We start from the raw sequence: 21,068 nt of genomic DNA on the forward strand, positions 1-21,068 counted from the left end.
AAAAGCGGATAAGTGACGAAATAAGTTAATGTTGACCTAAGTAATTTTTCTAGTCATGTCTTATCCTTTTATAATGAACTACATAAACCACCAATGCTTTCTAAGACTAAAGTAATCTAATCCCTTTAATCCAAAGTGTCACCAAACACCAAGTAATTTGATTTAAAGAAAAGTTTTACACACCAAAATAACCATTATTTCACTAAACCTAGCTACTCAATTTCCTTTAATACAATCAGACATTCACAGTGTGTTCTCCCTGCTTACAACAACAACAACAAGGACCCAGTATAATCCCACAAGTGGGGTCTGGGGAGGGTTGTATGTACGCAGACCTTACCCCTACTCCGAAAGGTAGAGAGGTTGTTCTCCCTGCTTATTTAATTGAATAAAAGACATTTATTAAAATATGTAAGCGACAGCCCAAGTGAAACTGAGTTAGGGGCAAGCAAATTGTGAAAACACACATTGGAAGACCAAAAAAATTGTATTTTAGGAGACAAAAGTTTCTATACTCGACTATACAAATAGTATGATGAATTTTCCCTTGAATCTTGTGGTTCTGAGACCAAGAGGATCCCTGCTGTCAATCCAATCAGAACCTACTATACTTTGAATGGATAAATTCTTTACCTAAGCATATGGAAATGGAATATACAAAGTGGCATAACAGTTGATCCATTTGCAGCTTGGATGCCTCAGTTATTGATGCTGGAGCACAAGGCGTTGCTTGATGTCTTATTCCTGTATATGAAGATATACCCACAAGAAAAAAATATATACAATAATACAATCTATTCAGAAACTCCATTTGTGTGAGCTTATTCAGCAACCCACGCCCTCATAAAAGAGGAGAGTTGCAGTATGTTGGCAGACAGCACAAAACGAATCGCTATGATGAATGAACGTGCCCAGATTATTGGAATGAAATGAGCTGAAATGGAGATAATAATGAGAATTCATATAGCTGATTTCAACTAACTTGGTATTGAGGCATAGTTTTTATTGCAATCTATTCAGACTTTTCTACCTCACCGAATCTCTGCTCCCATTGTTGGGCATCATAATCTTGCTCATACAAGTCCTTGCTTGTACTGTAAACAATTCGATCCTCACCAATAAAAGTTCTTTGTGCCATATCTCGAGCACTCAAAAGCTGAAAATTATTCGATAAAATGAAGTGAGAGTTAACCCAAGGAAGAGACATTATACCAGACATAAATAGAAAGTTAATGTACCAGGACTTAACACGCCAAGGGTCTCTTAATTTTCCAAATCCAAACTGATATTTTAGATTATAATCAAGCACAAACAATATACCACATAAATAAGCAACATACTCCATATCTTTATGGAGTAATAGTAAAGTTGTCTTTGTGTGACTAACAGGTTACGGGTTCAAGCCGTGAAATCAATCACCGGTGCTTCATCAGGGTAGACAGCCTATATCACACCTCCTTAGGGTGCGTCCCTTTCCGGAATCATGCGTGAATGCGGGATGCTTCGTACACCGGGCTGCTCTTTTATATAAGCAACATACTCCATATCTTTATTTTTCTCCCATTTACTTATTATGATTCATTAGGAAAATTTATATTTCCTTATAAGCTATATGCACATACAATTTTGAAGGAGTTGAAAATCCATTGTGCTAAGTCAAAAGTCCTCTTTGTTTAATTTATTATGATGCAATAAGAATTTACCTTCTTGTAGTATAGAGAGTTGGCTAGTTTTCTCAGAAGCTTACTGAATACCTACAATACACCATTTGTTATGTTGACTCTTTCTTTGTGTGATATTAGTGAAAGACGTCTCTGGCTTATCAAAGAAAAGAAAGTAGGTGTATGTGCATACATTTCAAACAATTAGCAAAATCTCATTTTTCACAGAACAAGTTAAAGTGCTAAGTTAAAGCTTATTTCCTAAAAGGAAGAGGAGGCTGCGATTATGCAAGTTCTAGAGCAATTAGACCGAACTTTTGATGAACTACTTAGCCAACTTTTCCCAAGTATAGATGTTAAACCTGTACTGTTAACCAAACATGCAGAAAATTGAAACCTCAGAGGTGGCCAAAAAAAATTACAAAGCGAACCAGCTGAACCTTCTTACCTTCCATCTTAGTGAGAAATCGGGACGCACAAGTGCTTGGGCATATTGTTCCCTAGCTCGATTTCTCTTTTCAATTGCAGAATTTCTCTTTTGAACAAGAAACCAGCGAACAAAAGGAATGGTGAAAAATGAGCCAGCATAAATCTGCAAGTAAATCAGATTTGAAGTTAGCGGTTCAAAAAGCTTATTTACCTTTGCAAAGCAAAATGAATACATCTTCTGAATGTGTTAGGTTACAGGAATGAATACGGCTTCAGAATGAGTTAGGTTACAGGCTGTCTTATAAGATTCATTCAAGTTGGCCACCATAACTCGGAGGTCACTTCATAATTAAGTAACGTTAACTTCAGGAAAGTTCAACAAACAACAACAACAACAATTCAGTATAATCCCACTAGTGGGGTCTGGGGAGGGTAGTGTGTACGCAGACCTTACCGCTACCCTGGGGTAGAGAGGCTGTTTCCAATAGACCCTCGGCATCCTTCCCTCCAAGAACTCCCCACCTTGCTCTTGGCGTGACTCGAACTCACAACCCCTTGGTTGGAAGTGGAGGGTGCTTACCATCAGGAAAGTTCCTCTCAGAAAATAGAAAATACAGAGATTCAGGCTCCATCATAAGGAGGTTCAAGTCATCACAATCCACGAGGTATCTAAATATTTTATCACAGTTAAAAAGATTACAACATAAGCTAAACAAAGCACTATTAAAGGAAATTAAATTTCCATGAAATGAATAACTCCAAAAATATGGACATAAAGCAAGGAGCTCTTTCCAATAGCCTGAGATTACCTTTATGTTGTGATTAAATAAACGGCGTGAAAGATCAAAATAGTTAGACCAGATAATGCACTAAACAAAGTCGGCTGAATGAAAACACTACCTGAAGTAATGGAAATAACTTGGACACAGACGAAATGAGGCTACTTGGACTAACAGTCATGCTCCTTCAAGATACAGTCAACGGGAAGAGTTAAAAAAAACATATAGATGGCAAAGTTAAGAAGTCTAAAAAAATACAAAAAGAACCATACTTCAACATGGTACCAAGAATGATAACTCCAAGTAAATTCAGCGCACCCAAACCAACGACCAATGCTGCTTGTGATACACTAGCTTTACTTCATTGTGGAACACCCATTGTTAGGGAACTTCAATCTATAGGTAAGAAATTTCAACTATTTACAAGCAAGAGAAAATGTACCTAAATTTCCACTTTATTTCTTTCAGATATTTCTCAACCTGTCCATCCCAGTTAGGCCATATTTTCCCTACGTACTCCTTCCTTCCGCTCCATTGGCGAGCAGCTGTACGCTGGAGTGATGGGAATCGATACAGAATATTTCCCTGAAAATACAATTTATACAAGATAAGGCTGCGGAGAACCTTTTGGAGTATAAATCAATTTTCTTATGCAAACAACACTGGGAAAAGGCATCAAAAGCCTCACAACCACCATGAATTCATTCACTCAGCACTGAACTATTATTTTTGCATCATTTAGCTATTTAAAGTATCTCTTGTACAACAGCTCCCCAGACCTGATAGACCCCTTGAAATAACCGCAAATATCTGTATTTGCCCCCTACACTTGTCTGCAAATGACAAAACACAACATCCAACATATAAACTGCATAAATCAACTAGTTTTAACATTTTAGTTGGTCGGGGAAGTTATCTTGTATTTTTTTCTTCATTCTTTTGTTTTCTTTGTGCTAGAATCTAGAATAACCATTTAAAGATAAATTGGAAATGAAATCTGAGAAATGAAGACCAGAATAGAAGACAAATGATGCTTATTTAAACACTTACACTACGTTTGGCTGGAGTTCTAAGAGAACGAGATGGGAAGAAGAAAAAAGAAGCTGTTTGTCTAAATATAGGTTATTCCCTTGTTGGTAAGGACGTAAAAGTGGAGAGCTTGGACATCCTTCCACATTATCTTTTAACACTTCAAAAATGAGAAGTTTTCCATTTTTTTCTTTCCCTCCCAACCATACCAATGGGTTTAAAAAAAACTACCGACACCGGACACCACATCCAAGTGAAATAAATCCCCGGGTTGTTTTTTAGGAAGTTTAGTGCTTGATACCGTTTAATGATATTATACTGTACAAATTTTCACAAATTTCAAGAACTTCAATTCATTTAAGCATTCAAAAACTTTAATGTTATTTTTTTTGATAAGTAATTAACAAGGTAACTTATACTAGATGTTTCAAAATATGCAACTGATCCAAGAAATTTCTTGAAGCCATGAACATATTAATTGGCAAAATTGATCATTTCAAACAGCAATAGGCTTCAACCATGCCGATAAGAGTAAATATTACGATAGAAGATTAAATAACGTTTGTCACAGACCTCCTTATCTACTTCTGGCTGACCATCAAACTGCAATAGCACCGGAAGGATATATGATTCATTATCCTGTCATTACACACAAAAAAGTAATTTAAGAAAAGAGAGATTTTTAACATTGGTGCAAAAAGTCCCATTGCTTCGCTATAAGAATCAATTTCTAAGAAAAGGAAATATAATTAAAAGGGCAGTGCCTGGATCAGTTCAAACTTCGTTTTTTTTTTCCTGGCAAGTTCCGAAAACTAACTTTTGAAGACAAATATGGATAAAAAGTGACCACCCAGAAACTGTGCACAAGCAAAGTAAAGAAGTGTAAAGAAATAGACTAACATAAAAAAATACACTAATGAACCTACGACCAAACCAGCAAAACAAGTCCCTCACACTTTACAGAATCTTGCAAAATTCAACAACAACAACAACAACAACAACCCAGTGAACAAAATTCAATTCATATAAAAATAAGCCAGTTTTCAAAAAGGCTACTTGAAAAAATTCTACCATTCCTGTCAATAGTTACAAAATACTAATAGAAAAACAAAATCAGGTCATGTAAACCACACAAAGTACCATGTAGTTGGGATTCATTAGATCGAGAAAGGGGGCAAGTTCTTCAGCAATGACAACACCACCATTTGACAATATATGTTGTCCTATCTGCAAACAGTTTTTACAGACAACGGTGACTGTTAGTCTGACAACGAGCAACTGGTTATGTATAAAAGTACTGACTGTTAACAAGTAAAGCAACTACAATCTCGTGTAATTGTACATTTGTCAGGATTGGCATAAAGTACGCTCAAAGTGTGGGAACAATGGCAGGATGGGCAAAAGGGAAAACATTGAAGCAGATATGTGTGAAATGATATGTTAAAAGTAACGAACCACTAAATTTAGTGGTCAATATTTACCAACTTCCACCTCTCTTCATCAATACCTTGATTTGGATCACCATCACCAAATACAAAGGAGAAAACCTGCAAATCGAGCGTCAAGTATTAATCATTTCAAAAGCAGATGCAAACACAGAGCAAAAGAAGAAATAGCTTTTCCCCCATACAGATTCAAAGAAGTTCATCCTGACACCATCTTCGTGAATTTGTTGTCGCCTATGATTGTTTGGATCCCAATACCTAAAGAAAGTATAATTTTTTAGAAGTCAGCAAACAATCTAACAGAAAGTTAAGAGGGTCAGATGACTCAGATGTGTAGCCAAGCTTTCTTGAAGTGACCATGAATGGTTGCTAAGATTTTGAAAATGATCAGACATCCTAAGGCTCATCCATGTTTAGCATATGATCGAACTATCCCATTGGATGGTATCATATTACAATTTTAAGATGTGTTATAAATAATGAATTTTTTTGCACTAAAAGCACTGAGAGTTCTTGATAAGAATTAGAGCAAACTAAATACAAGAAGGAACAACCAAATCAAGATAGGAGAGAGGATTCTAATGTCTTTTAAATAAGAATCACTTAAGGACCTTAATAGCTAGTGTTAGTTTGATAGTTAAATAGTAGTATATAACCCTAATCTCATATGTATTAGGAGTAGGACATGTATTATATATATAGGGCTCATTGTATCATTGTCAATTTTTAATAAATAATATATTTTCTCTCGTGTTTTCTCATATAATATCAGAGCTTTAGTGAGAAAATTATCGTTGTGCGTCATTCCAGCGACTTCCGGGAAGAAAGACCTCGTCGCCGTGCAATTTTCCAGCGACTTAAGAGGCTGTCCGTAACAAAATCACTTTCCGTTCGTGTTGTGCAAAAACCAACACCACCACAGGGTTCCCAAGGCTTAGGCGACCAAACCCCACCAAAGATCTCCGGCAACCGACCTCTCATGCGCCCTCACGCGCAGATCGGAAGTCTATTTTTCCGGCAAGTTTTTCCCCACACGCCGGCGCGTGTGGCCTTTTCCCGACCAGATTTCAAATTTTTTCCTTCAGACAGCCTATTCGCGTGGCCTTTTCGAGCCTGCCCATCAAGTTTACATCAGATTCCGACGACTTTTTTATTTTCCGGCGAGCTATAGTGTTTTCGGTGAACAGTAACAGTGAAACAGTGATTTCCAAACAATTTTCTGACCTTTTCCGGCGTGAACATTATAATGTCATTCTTATTAGAAGCCTTAGACTCACAATTCGTTGGATCGAATGCATTAAATCCAATCCAGATGGTTTCTTTACCGGATTATATTGAGTTCCTTCAGTACAAAGCACGTAAACAGACATCTTCAGGATTAGCCTCCGTTGTTCTAACAAATAGTAGCATGACTTGTCTCCCAATCTTCACCTTCTGAGTCTTGGGTCATTGATTCAGGTGCATCTGATCATATTTCTGGTAACAAATCTCTTTTCAGTAGTATCTCATATTCTCAATCTCTTCCAACAGTCACAATGGCCAATGGGTCTCAAGCCATGGCAACTGCAATAGGTCAAGCAAATCCACTTCCTTCCTTACCTTTAGACTCAGTTCTTTATGTTCCTGGTAGTCCTTTTAATCTCATAGCCGTTAGTCGCTTAGCCAAATCACTTAAATCTGTTGTTTTATTCCTTGATGACCTTGTTTTTATACAAGAACGCAGTACAGGGCGGATCATTGGAACCGGACGTGAATCAGATGGACTTTATTACCTTATCCTTGCAAAATCACATGGACTCGCATCTTGTCTTCCTCCAATAACTTGTCCCGTTACTGATTCACCAGATTTATTACATAAACGGTTAGGACATCCCAGTTTGTCAAAACTTCAGAAAATGGTACCTGGCTTATCTCACTTGTCCACTCTAGAGTGTGAGTCGTGTCAACTCGGTAAGCATACCCGCTCCCATTTCCCGCGGCGTCTTGATAATCGAGCAGAGTCACCTTTTACTTTAGTCCATTCAGATGTTTGGGGTCCTAGTCGGGTTAGTTCTACCTTAGGATTCCGCTACTTTGTCAGTTTTATTGATGATTATTCCAGGTGCACTTGGATATTTTTGATGAAAAATCGATCTGAGTTGTTTTCTATTTTCCAGACCTTCCACGCTAAAATCCAAAATCAATTTGGGGTTTCTATCCGCACATTTCGTAGTGATAATGCCCTAGAGTATTTGTCTTCCCCATTTCAGCAGTTTATGAACTCTCATGGGATTATTCATCAAACATCTTGTCCGTACACATCCCAACAAAATGGGGTAGCTGAAAGAAAGAATAGACATCTTATTGAAACTGCTCGTACCTTACTCATACAATCTCATGTTCCGCTGCATTTTTGAGGGGATGCAGTTCTTACATCTTGTTATCTTATTAATCGTATGCCATCTTCAGCTATCCAAAATCAAGTTCCATTCTCTGTCCTGTTTCCCCACTTACCTTTGTTCTCTTCCACCTCGTGTCTTTGGGAGTACGTGCTTTGTTCATGACCTTACTCCAGGAAAAGATAAGTTAGCTCCTCGTGCTCTTAAGTGCATATTTCTGGGTTACTCAAGAACGCAAAAGGGATATCGATGTTATTCTCCTGACTTTCAGCGATTTCTTATGCCTGCTGATGTTACCTTCTTTGAAACTCAATCATACTTCACAGGTCCAGTTAATCACTTAGATATTTCTTAGGTGCTACCCGTTCCTTCTTTTGGAGATTCAATCCCTATCTCCTATTCATCTTCCTCCAGAGCTCAACCGTCTACAGTTCCAGTTGCAGTTCCCCCACCTATAGCTCCAGTGCCACCACCTAGTCCAGTTCAACCTTCTACAGCTCCACCACTCCTGACTTATTATCGTCGTCCGCCTCCAGCATCAGGCCCAGCTGATTCACGACCTGCACCTGACCCTGCTAATACTGCGGAATTGTCTCCTCTTAATCAACCGATTGCACTCCGAAAAGGTATACAGTCCATACTTAATCCTAATCCTTATTATGTCGGTTTAAGTTACCATCGTCTCTCATCATCCCATTGTGCATTTGTGTCATCTTTGTTCTCTGTTTCCATCCCTAAGTCTACAGGTGAAGCACTGTCTCATCCCGGATGGCGACAGGCTATGATTGACGAGATGTCTGCTTTACATACGAGTGGTACTTGGGAGCTTGTTCCTCTTCCTTCGGGTAAATCGACTGTTGGTTGTCGTTGGGTGTATGCAGTCAAAGTTGGTCCAGATGGCCAGGTTGATCGACTTAAGCCTCGTCTTGTTGCCAAAGGATATACTCAGATATTTGGACTCGATTACAGTGATACTTTCTCTCCCGTGGCTAAAATTACATCAGTCTGCCTTTTTCTATCCATGGTTGTTGTTCGCCATTGGCCTCTCTATCAGTTGGACATTAAGAATGTTTTTCTTCACGGTGACCTTGAGGATGAGGTTTATATGGAGCAACCACCTGATTTTGTTGCTCAAGGGGAGTCTAGTGGTCTTGTATGTCGGTTGTGTCAGTCCCTCTATGGTCTAAAACAGTCTCCTCAAGCCTAGTTTGGTAAGTTCAGCACAGTTATTCAAGAGTTTGGCATGACTCGTAGTGAAACTGATCACTCTGTATTTTATCGACATTCTACTTCAAATCTCTGAATTTATCTGGTCGTTTATGTTGACGATATTGTTATTACCGGCAATGATCAGGATGATATTAGTAAGTTGAAGCAACATCTCTTTCAGCACTTTCAGACTAAGGATCTGGGCAGATTAAAGTATTTTCTGGGTATTGAGGTCGCTCAGTCTAGCTCAGGTATTGTGATCTCACAATGAAAGTATGCTTTAGATATTCTTGAGGAGACATGAATGACAGGTTGTAGACCTGTTGACACTCCGATGGATCCGAATTCTAAACTTCTGCTAGGACAGGGGAGCCTCTTAGCGATCCTGCAAGATATAGGCTGTTGGTTGGTAAATTAAATTACCTCACAGTGATTAGACCTGACATTTCCTTTCTTGTGAGTGTTATGCGTTAGTTTATGGATTCTCCCTGTGATAGTCATTGGGATGCAGTTGTCCGCATTCTTCGGTATATAAAATCAGCTCCAGGCAAAGGCTTATTGTTTGAGGATCGAGGCCATGAGCAGATCGTTGCATACTCAGATGCTGATTGGGCAGGATCACCTTCTGATAGACGTTCTACATCTGGATATTGTGTCTTAGTAGGAGGAAATTTGGTGTCTTGGAAGAGCAAGAAACAGAATGTGGTTGCTCGGTCTAGTGCAGAAGCAGAATATCGAGCAATGGCTATGGCCACATGTGAGCTAATTTGGATCAAACAGTTGCTCAAGGAGTTGAAATTTGGTGAGATTAGTCAGATAAGACTTGTATGTGATAATCAAGCTGCTCTTCATATTGCGTCAAATCCAGTGTTCCATGAGAGAACTAAACACATCGAGATTGACTATCACTTTGTTAGAGAAAAGATACTCTCGGGAGATATTGCTACAAAATTTGTGAAGTCGAATGATCAGCTTGCTGATATTTTCACCAAGTCCCTCACTGGTCCTCGTATTAGTTATATATGTAACAAATTCGGTACATATGATTTATATGCACCAGCTTGAGGCGGAGTGTTAGTTTGATAGTTAAATAGTAGTATATAACCCTAATCTCATATGTATTAGGAGTAGGACATGTATTATATATATATAGGGCTCATTGTATCATTGTCAATTTTAAATAAATAATATATTTTCTCCCGTGCTTTCTCACAGCTAGAAAAGCAAGAATCACTTAAGGACCTTAATAGCTAGAAAAGCAGACATTTGACAAAAATATAGCTAATGATTATTCAACTCAAAGATACTCCCTGGTCTAATAATTATCTCTGTATATGCTTTCTGAGCTATACCGTATGTGCAGTGTCCCTTTCTATTGCATGACAAAATATACAATGTCACATCTTTCAACTTCAATAACATGCTAGTTAGAACAGCAAAATATTATGTAGCTGCTAAGAAGGAAGATGCGGACAGTTTCCAAATCAAAACTTCTCAAAATACGGAATTTTAAAACTGGAGAAATGTTCCACAAATCTGGATCAAAAGTTTTCTAAACACCATATAAAGCAGCTTCAGATTAGATTACAGATTTAGGAAGTTTTTTTCTAATCCAGTAAGAGATTTAGGAAGTTAATCATCTATCATGCAGAATTGGAAGCTTTTGAGGGCTGGGATGAGAAGGATATCTAATGGTTTAAATCTTTTTTTGATAAGGTAAGGTAATCTTATTCAAGAAATTAGTACGAAGAAGGCACTGCAAAGATGCAAGAAAACAGAAGGATGAGGAGAAAATTTCCTGTTACAACTGCACCCTCGGGAATTCCCAAATTCCAAAACAAGGTGGATTCTCCAACATACTAACCCCAACACCAAAAGTATAAGTTGTATACATTTGTATTTGACAACAGAAAGTTGTTGTCTTTCCCATCAAAACATCTTCTATTCCTTTCCAGCCTTATATTCCACATAATGCATAGAGGAAGGGTTAAAACTAGTTAAAGGAAGAATGCTAAACTTGATAGTCAAACCCATCTGAACACCAACTTCTCTTGGTGCCGGGGAAAAGTGTTCACACCAAGTTCCTTATTAAAAAAAAGTGTTCACACCAAGTCTGGACACTGATCCATGGCTCTATAGCAATCATATCCTTCCATGCTCATCAGAAATGAAATAAAGAATAGAATTTCATAACCTGCCAATACAACTCTAAGAAATTCCAAATCTCTAGTACAAAAGCCGACGAAACTTACATGCTTGCAAGAAATTACCATACGCAAAGCTACTAATTTGGTACCAATGCCTCCCTAGCCCCTAGTAGGTCGAGATCATTCAACAACTAATAAGGAGTGGATTAACAAAACGTGCTGATCAATCTACCTTTAAGGACATTTGGCAAGGCACCATGGTTCCCCATCAATCAAGAAAAGGAGGAGGACAATAACAAATATTTTGGTGTTATTACCTTTATCTTTTAAGACATTATAATCGAACTGAATGCATTTTTTTAACATTTTAAATATTTTAATTATAAGAAATTGTAATGCTCTTTTTATGAAATCTCTGAATATGCAATCATTATTAAAATTCACACTGAAAATTAGATGCTTTTTAACCTTCGTGCTCTGAATCCCATCATTCTTTTTGGGATGCAGGGAATTATAATACTCATTGTATTAAATGCAAATAATTTTACTAGACTGTAGATGAATTTATTCCAAAGCCCAAAGAGAGGCTACAAGCCAGGCCTTTAAATCAACTTAAGAAAATAGACCGATGTAACAAAAGTTAACATAGAAGCAACTTCTTCTTCAATAAGGAAAAAAGGTCAAATTAAAAATTACCAGAACAGACCACTATCATAAGATGTCGCTCGCCTTCCCTTATTGTTTAAACCAATGTCAGGAAAGCTTATGTCATCATCACTGTAAGGAAGGCAAATGTCAGGTACAGAATGACATTTAAGCGCAAAAAAAATTAATTGAGGAAAAATGAATAGGAGATGTAAGAGGATCTGATACCCTCTACTTAAGGCAATGGCGATTATGGTCGTATAGACAATAACAATTGAAGCGATCAGTGTGGTACCAAAGGAAACCCTGACTAAATATTCTGCTGCCATCTGCAAAGTGTTTGGAACTTGCACAAAGTATGAGTTTTATGGGATAACTTATTCAATATAATACATTCAGCAACTGACAATATGGGAGGGTAAGTACCTTTGCTTTCTCCAGCAAAGGCTCAACTTTCATCCTAAGTGATTTAGCAGCAAGATTTGTTCGAGAATTCTCGGGAAACACATATAGGACATCGCCTTCATCAGACACCTATCAAAACCATATTAGCCGAAAAATCAGATATACAATAATTACATGGTGGAGCACGTGCGATGCGGCAATGCCCTACATGGTCTAGTTCAGCAGTTGAGGTGAAGCATATGATTTGTCAAAAGAAAAAATATATGTTTAATTATGAATAGTATTCCACAAATATTAAGAGGACTCAATTGCAGAAATGAAGAGTCTTGAAGAAACTTAGCAGAAAACATAGCACACAATTCTTTTATTTATTTTTGAATTTTATAATAAGAAACTCAATACACAGTTCTGAAAACAGAAATTCTAATTTCTGTCACCCATCCAGCTATTGGAAGATTGTTAGTTACTTTCCTCTATAACACGTCTCAACATCTCATCATCAGTCAATCAACCCTCTTCCTCCCTTTAATCAAGCCTATCCATCAATATTTACAAGTTCAGTTCTTACAGAAAAATAAGCTACTGCAATTTATAATGCAGCTGAACTGGTGACTCTGCTCCTAACTCATTCAATTTTACCCCTTCACATGTTTGGGAGATATTGCATGGCATCTAATACTTTCCCTTTCCCAAAAGAAATGACATATTTATATATGTAGAAATAATTTAACTTTAAATCTCTCAACTATGGCCTCACGGATTTTTATGACTTGTTTTATACTACAAGTTTCATCAATTTTTATTTCTTAAGCTTCATGTCAGTCAAACACCATCACATAAAATGAGACGGAAGGAGTAAGTATTAAAACACCAATCCTTGTGAGTTGGTTGGAAATAAATTCACTGATGGATCAAATCAAGCACAACCCAAGTTAACCTATCTAAAAGTTGGATTGTCTATATAGCCCAAATTAACTCATAGGCAACTTTGTCAAAAAGAAAAAAAGGCAAGGTAGCATAAAAAATATCAGAAGTTAACTAACATTAGCATCTCAAAATACTACTACTTAGTACTAAATAATTTTTGAAAACAAGCTAGAGGTTCTATAAATTTCAAATTTCTTCCTAAACTAACATGCAGAAATGCAGGGTAAGGCTGCGTACATCAGACCCTCGTGGTACGGCCTTTGCCCGGACTCCGCACATAGCGGGACCGGGCTGCCCTTTCCTAAACTAACATACAAGTCATTAACCAGACTGCATCGGTGAAATAGTCCACAGACAAGCTGGCCCGAAAATCACGGTCATAAAAAAATCTTTAACCATACTAAATTACAAATATATTACAAAGTCAAATTGACGTTACAATACACAAAATTAGTAACATTAGCATCTCAAAACATTAAAAGAAGGATCAGAAATTTTACCTCCAAAAAGCCATTAGTATCAGTAGCCAAAGCTTGCAAAGCTATCTGTGCTTCACTCAACTGAAGGCCAGCCTTGCTGGCAACATCCCCAACTGTCACCCTCCTTCCCAATGATTCAATTGCATCCATAGCTCTCTTCGGTACATCCCACCGCAGCTGATCACTCTCCACTAAACGTCTACTGCAACTAAGTATCAGCTTTTTCCTCAAAGACCCATGAGTTTTTTTGTTATATCTTAAAGACCCATAAGTTTTAGTGATAAATTTGAATGTTTCAGAATTAAAAGATTGAATCTTTAATTGTTTCACAATGAAGAAGCTTGTGGAATAAATGGCTGCCATTTTAATAGAAGTTTGCTTTTGTGATCAATATTTTGCCTTTGAGAATTTTGTGAGTTTCTTTGGTTTTTTTTGTGCCCATTTGTTGAAATTGGAATTTGCTTGGTGAAAATGTCAAAGCTATTGCTCGTCTGACCACTTCACGGGGAAAGCGAGAGGATGTTGTATTTTGCACCAACTAACGCAAGTCAAACTATGTACTCAAGTTTTACGTTCGTTTCCAGAGAGGAATTGTCAAGAACACCTCCTCCAAACTTAAGTTGGTCAAGTCACCTTGTATTGAAGGAAAAAAAATAATTATTTCGTGCCATATAGCAAACTATATTACCCTCATTATTTAAAATTTAATATAATTATATTTAGCATACCAAATTATCAATTTTATACCATAAGTTTTTTTAACTGTACATTAATTGTACCTTATATCACTCCTACATTTATGATATCGTATATTCATCCAAATCCCCCTCTCCCCACGTTTCTCTCTCCCAACCCCACACCTTCACCCACGTATCACCACACACCTAGAAACCAGAAAAACCAGAAAAACAATTGAAACCCTCTACTAAATCCAGAAAAACAATTGAAACTCTCTACCATTAACGTCCAAAATCAATGTTTTTTCTTCTACAACCAGTCAAAATTGAAGTCAAATCTTCAAAGTTTCATACACAGCAATAACTTTTGATAGTTATGATTTCGGGTTCCTTCAGTAATATAAGAGGAAAGGAAAAAAAAGCAGCAATTCCACCATTGACAGCCATTAAAAAGATTTGAAGCTTTGAATTCAAATTTGGGTTTTTAAAAATCATTATTTGTTTGGATTGGGTGTTGTTGTAAATAATTGGGAATATGGTTTGAAGTTTATATCTCAATTTTGAGGGGTTTTGATGAAGATTAGACTTGGTTTTGGCTGAATTTCAGATTGAAATTCGAAGAAGAAGAAGAAGAAGAAGAAGAAGACGTATAAAAAATTGTAGACTGTTGTTTATTTATTTTTCTGGAAGAAAAATTGTAGAAATATTTTTTTGGATTCCATATTTAGCATAGCCGTTTCGTAAGGAGTAACAAGAGCATATAGGAGAATCACAGATTGTAGCATAATCGGAATTTTTGACATAATTGCGTTTTTTGCAGAAGATTTGTAGAAGTTTTAGTCGTTTTTGATTTATGAAAATAGAAAACAAAGCATCTACAATCAGAATACAAATAATCTACAATTTATCGATAAAATATCTACAAACTGGGTACATTGAATTTTAATATCCCAATTCCCATTCAATTGTAGCATAATTGGGATTTTCGACATAATTGCGTTTTTTTGCAAAAGATTTGTAGAAGTTTTAGTCGTTTTTGATTTGTGAAAACAGAAAATAAAACATCTACAATCATAATACAAATAATCTATAATTTATCTATAAAATATCTACAAACTGGGTATATTGAATTTTAATATCCCAATTCCCATTCAATTGTAGCATAATTGAGATTTTTGACATAATTGCGTTTTTCAGAAGATTTGTGGAAGTTTTAGTCATTTTTTATTTGTGAAAACAGAAAATAAAGCATCTATAATCAGAATACAAATAATCTACAATTTATCTACAAAATATCTACAAACTGGGTACATTGAATTTTAATATCCCAATTTCCATTCAATTGTAGCATAATTGAGATTTTTGACATAATTGCGTTTTTTCAGAAGATTTGTAGAAGTTTTAGTCATTTTTTTATTTGTGAAAACAGAAAATAAAGCATCTACAATCAGAATATAAATAATCTATAATTTATCTACAAAATATCTACAAACTGGGTACAAATTTGGACTCGAAATGCTTCCCCTGAAACGTATATTTCACATTTTTTATACATATTTTTGTCCAAAACAGTACTAAATCATCCACTTAAATACAAATTTTATACAATATTGTTCAACTTTCATACAATAGGTAAATGAATAAAAGAAAAATAAATAAACAATTGTCTACAATTTTTCTACAATTTCTGCAATATACTTCTTCTTCTTCTTCTTCTTCTTCTTCTTCTTCTTCGAGTTTCAATCTGAAATTCAGTCAAAACCAAGTCTAATCTTCATCAAAACCCCTCAAAATTGAGATATAAACTCCAAACCATATTCCCAATTATTTTCAACAACACCCAATCCAAACAAATAATGATTTTTGAAAACCTAAATTTGAATTCAAAGCTTTTTAATGGTTGTCAATGGTGGAATTGCTGCTCTCTTTTCCTTTGCTTTGTATTTTCGCCATAATTGCTATTGTTGCAGAAGAATTATAGAAGATTTTGTCGATTTTGATTTATGAAATCAGAGAAAATGTTGAAACAGGGTTTAGCGCAAAAAACAGAGTACAAAAATTTTGTAAAGAAGTCGACAATAGTGATTACTGTGCGTGATCTGCGTTGGAAGATCTGGAAAATATTTAACTCCCCTTTTTTAGCGCGCCTAAATAAGGAATCCTACAACTATAATAATTCCTTATTTAATGCATTGTATATATTATGTAGAAATACTATTAGCATGAAGGGTAATATGCAAACTATGAACATATTTGGTAATATAGTTTCCTATATGGTATAGGAACGAAAATTTCCCCAAAAAAAGTCACCTTCTATTTTATTTCTCAATCTTTTTTTGGGTTGGAAAATAATTAAATGAGAGACTTAAGATGGATGAGGCCTTTTTTAACATTTTCAAAACTTGTGAGTCACCTATAAAATTTGAAGAACAATATTTCTCTCTTATTTTTTCGCCCAAATTCTCTCTCACCTCTCTAGTCTCCCTTATCTCTCTGACTCAAACCCCTCGACCACGGTAGTTTTCGGCGAGAAGGAACAAGAATCAAGCTCCGATTTTGGGTGGAATCATCTCTACAGACCCAACAAGCATTGTATTGTTGCTCAGAACGAGTCAATTTTGGTAATTCTAATTTCCTTTCCCGTTTCTTACATTTATGATTTCGAGTTTTGTAGAATGATTCGTTCATATGCATGTTCAAGATCTATTGGGTTGTGTATAACCATATCTTATATGGTGTGGATGATTATATTTGCTTCTTGGACTACCTTTGTACTCTGTATTTTAGAATTTCATCGTAATTAGTGACCAAAATTTTATTGATAAAACTGTGGTCGATTGTCTTCTGGTCATAGATGTTTACTGGAATTAGGGCTTGTTTTCTTATTCTGATCATAATTTTTAAATTATTTAATGTGACATTGCATATTTGTATGTAGACAACATGAGGAAGAAATCAATTGCTAAGAAGCATATTCCTTCGACAACAAAGGCAATTGCACAACCTTCAAAGCCTCCAAACGTAAAAGGAAATGCAAAAACACAAGAAGCATTGCCAAGCAAAGCAAATGCTGGGCTTTCAAAAACTACTACTAGAAAATAAAAAGTAGATACTTTTAAAGCTTTCCCTAGTAAAGGAAATACTGAGATTTCTAAGCGTGATAGGAGAAAAAAGAACAAAGAGCCATCAAAGTCTACTGGTAAAAAAAGAACAAGATCAAGGTCTAGATTAGTTGACGAGGACATATTTGTTAGTAAAAAATCTATTTCAATAAGCTTAGCATTAGAGGATGTTGATGAGGAGGAAAAATTCTTGGACATAAATGCAGCACAAACTCAAATGGAAGAACAGGTTTTCGAAAAAAATAATTGTCAAGGAAGAAAAGGAAAATGATAATGAAGCTTTAGGTGGGGAGGATGATGAAAATAGTGATAATGATGCTCAGGAGGTTGATAAAAATGCTGAAGAAGAAAAAAAAATGAAGATGTAGCAGAAGAAGAAGATGATAAACAACTCGAAGATGGTGAAGATGGGCTGGAAAGTGAAACACATGCAACAATTGAAGGTGAACAAGATGCTCTGTCAATTCATGTGTTTGTAAGAGCGATCGACGCATCTAAATACAAATTCAAGACTTTCCCAAGAAAGCATAGACGTTTTTCGGTAAAGATTAGTGTGATGTCTAGGATCAATGTATTCCATGAGTTCAAGGATAAACTTAGAGTAGTTAAATTGATGGAAAATTTTAATAGTAGTTGTTTGGATAGTTTGCAAAACTTTCATAGCACTGGACACAGATCAATTGACAGCTTATCCATTCCCTACTTATTCGCCAAATTTATTGCGCGAAAAAGTACAAGTTATGATTTTTAGTTAGAGACAAGCATGTTCACTTTGGATTGAAGGAGTTTGCTATGATGACTGGATTGGACTGTGGTGCCAAACCCAGTAAAGAAGAAATGAAGAAAGTAATGGATGATGGCGAAGCATTATGCGACAAAGTTTGCCGGTGTAGTAGGGAGGGGGTGGAAACAGAGCTACTTTTGAAATAGTTGAGGTTCAAGAGGTTTGATACAGTCGAGAGGTTTAATATTGCATTGGTGTTTGTCCATTCAGTATTAATTGCAAGGGATAACATAACGCGCGTCGATAAGAAGTGGATTTGTATGGCTAACAATTTGGAACTTTTCATGAAATATCTAGGAGGCAAGGAATGTTTTGAGCTTACAATTGAGTACTTGAAGAAGGATGTGTTGCTAATGTACAAATCATATGTGAGCAAGAGGAAGGAAAATAAAATCTCGGGTAAAAAATCCAGATCGGTTAGTTATGCCATGTACGGCTTCCCATGGGCATTCATAGTAAGTATTAAAAAAAACTTCTCAAAATTTCTTTGCAGTTGAGTCGTCACGACCCAAAATCCAACTAGTCGTGATGGCACCTAACTCGACAGACTAGGTAAGCCAATATAATAATAATCCAATTCAAATGAGATTTACTAAGAGAAATGATGATAATATAACTGAATTTTTATACAAAGAATTCTCAAGGACTGGTAGTACAACTCATGAGCCACTAAGACTTAGATTTTTATAAAATTGAATTGAAATAATTACAATATCTATTTGAAATATAAATGAACAGAATATGAATCTAATGCTACCACGGACAAGTGATAGTCATAACAGGAATGCAGGTATATCTTCAGTGTTAGCCCTTACCGTACACAGCAACATCAACACAAAGATCTGCACACAAGGTGCATAAGTATAGTACGAGTACAACCGACCCCATGTACTCAATAAGTATCCTAACTAACCTCGACGAGACAAAAAAAGCAAGAACTATACATGATACTCACTAACACCTGTGCAGTTCAATATTCCAACAAGTATAGAATAGTTATATGATCAAATTAGGAACAATATCAGGTAAAACCATTTTTTACGCTCACAATTCTTGGTTTTAAAGTGTTATGCTCAGTCAACAATCCAGCATATAATGAAGATATGCAAGTAAATCAGGTAATCAGTCAAGGTATTTGCATGTAAAGTGAAATGCAATAACCAAATATCAGTACGTTGTGGCGCACAACCCGATCCAATAACGGTAACCAGCTCTCCTAAAGCTCACATCAAGATCGACCATACAGATAACTCACGTGCTATAGTATCAATATCTAGATCAGCACGGATAACTCATGTAATGTACGGGAAACTCACATGCTATAGTATCAATATCTGGATCTGCACGGATAACTCACATGCTATAGCATCAATAGAGTTTTTGGCAAAAATCATCCTTGACTATAGCCCAAACTTAAAGTACATCCTTGTGATGTCTTAATGAACAAAAAACATCCTTGTACTATTTAAATTGTTGCAAAAATTATCTTTTCGTTAATTTTTGTCAAAAAAACTAACGGCAGAAACAAAAGTGCATACCAAGCACGTGGGTTTCCCCCTAAAGTTTCCAAAACTTCCCCCCCCCCGGCCAATCATCTTTCACCTTCACCAAAAAAGACAGACTTCAAAAATAAAAGTTCTCAAAACCAAACTATAGAATTGGAGATTAAACTCTAAAATACAATCAAACTCCACAAAACCTATATATAATTTATAACTTTGGATCTACTCCTACAGTTTGCAAGGTCACCACACCCGACTTCCTTCAATAATAAAATTGCTAGATAAGTACCAATTTATTCCATATTTGTGCTAAACGAAAAGAGAAATTAAATTGAAAAGCAAGTAGTCGTAGTAGAAGTAGATAATAGTAATAGCTAGCTTTACTACTAACTTGGTATAAACATCGCCACGAGCTGGATCAGGGGTATCGCCTCAGTTGATGCATCACCGTGTGCAGCCCAAAACTCGCCGATAGTCCGATCATTCCTAGCGCCACATACACTGGCACAAAGTCCCCCTTTTTTTACTTGCAATATCAGAGGCTAATTTGGGACGATTCTGTATAAAATTGAATCCATTTATGGAGTATACATATGTCTTAAAAAGGAGTAGATTATGGAAATGAAGCCTTGTCTTGTTTGGTGAAGGTGGAAGATGATTGGCAGAAGGGAAAGTTTTGGAAACTTTAGGGGGAAACCCACGTGCTTGGTATGCAGCTTTATTTCTGTCGTTAATATTTTTGACAAAAATTAACAGAAGGATAATTTTTGCAACAGTTTAAATAGTACATGGATATTTTTTGTTCATTAAGACATCAAAAGTATGTACTTTAAGTTTGGGCTATAGTTCAAGGATGATTTTTTCCAAAAACTCGCATCAATTTCTTGATCCGCACGGACAGCTCATGTGCTAATATCACAACCTGCCCGGCGTGGTCACATGCATAACAACATAATTTGCCCGGCGTGGTCACATGCATAACAACATAATTTGTCCGGCGTGGTCACATGCATTTCAACACAATCCACCGGCGTGGTCACAGGCATCTAGTCCAATCATGTCACACATAAGCAAATGTATAAGAACACATGTATATGATGGATAAAATATCAGATTTCATGCTCCTGGATTGGTATAATTACATGCTAAAGTGTAGGCATGTGCAATGTGTGTTATCATAGCTCAAATCAGCAATTTATCACAGAAATAGTAATTACCAAGTTTTATTCAGGGATTTAGCCTCTTCGTAACCTCAAAAATGGCTCAAATAGTTCACAACAATGATACAAACATGAAATACATTGTAGCTTAAAGCTTAAATGTCAACTCTAGGCGTATCATAGCCTAAGCACTATCCTGAAAATGAAAAAATACCCTTGCGCCCGCACATGGGCTCAAGGCCCACACACATGCGCACCCATAGCGCGTCTATCACAAATAATTCAGGCAA

General features: G+C 36.3%; 1 protein-coding gene across 4 annotated transcripts; it reads right to left on the reverse strand.

The window, feature by feature from the left end:
- Positions 1-468: 468 nt before the first annotated feature.
- LOC107817859 (uncharacterized protein At5g03900, chloroplastic-like) lies at positions 469-14,118 on the reverse strand. Of its 4 annotated transcripts, XM_016643750.2 has the most exons (14): positions 13,555-14,116; positions 12,149-12,256; positions 11,951-12,051; positions 11,774-11,854; positions 5,529-5,601; positions 5,380-5,445; positions 5,039-5,125; positions 4,472-4,537; positions 3,312-3,454; positions 3,142-3,228; positions 2,991-3,054; positions 2,110-2,253; positions 1,031-1,156; positions 469-934 (listed from the first exon to the last, which is right to left on the reverse strand). In XM_016643750.2, exons 1-14 carry the CDS (start codon positions 13,894-13,896, stop codon positions 917-919), a joined length of 1,506 nt encoding a protein of 501 aa, XP_016499236.1. In that variant the 5' UTR covers positions 13,897-14,116; the 3' UTR covers positions 469-916. The 4 variants fall into 4 exon arrangements, 2 of the variants coding, with proteins under 2 accessions (XP_016499236.1, XP_016499237.1); XR_012696791.1 differs by lacking the exons at positions 469-934; positions 1,031-1,156 and adding an exon at positions 2,545-2,686 and having other exon boundaries at positions 2,115-2,253; positions 13,555-14,118; XR_012696792.1 differs by lacking the exons at positions 469-934; positions 1,031-1,156 and adding an exon at positions 2,540-2,686 and having other exon boundaries at positions 2,115-2,253; positions 13,555-14,118.
- Between the last annotated feature and the right edge of the window lie 6,950 nt (positions 14,119-21,068).

This window comes from Nicotiana tabacum, chromosome 11, assembly GCF_000715075.1.
Source record: "Nicotiana tabacum cultivar K326 chromosome 11, ASM71507v2, whole genome shotgun sequence".
Taxonomy (NCBI): Eukaryota; Viridiplantae; Streptophyta; class Magnoliopsida; order Solanales; family Solanaceae; genus Nicotiana; species Nicotiana tabacum.

Coding starts and splice junctions, on each gene's coding strand:
- LOC107817859 (XM_016643750.2), bottom strand. CDS start 13,896: ATGGCAGCCATTTATTCCACAAGCTTCTTCATTGTGAAACAATTAAAG. Junction 12,257..13,554: donor ATACTAATGGCTTTTTGGAG/GTAAAATTTCTG, acceptor TGGTTTTGATAG/GTGTCTGATGAAGGCGATGT. Junction 3,229..3,311: donor GAAATAAAGTGGAAATTTAG/GTACATTTTCTC, acceptor TCCACAATGAAG/TAAAGCTAGTGTATCACAAG.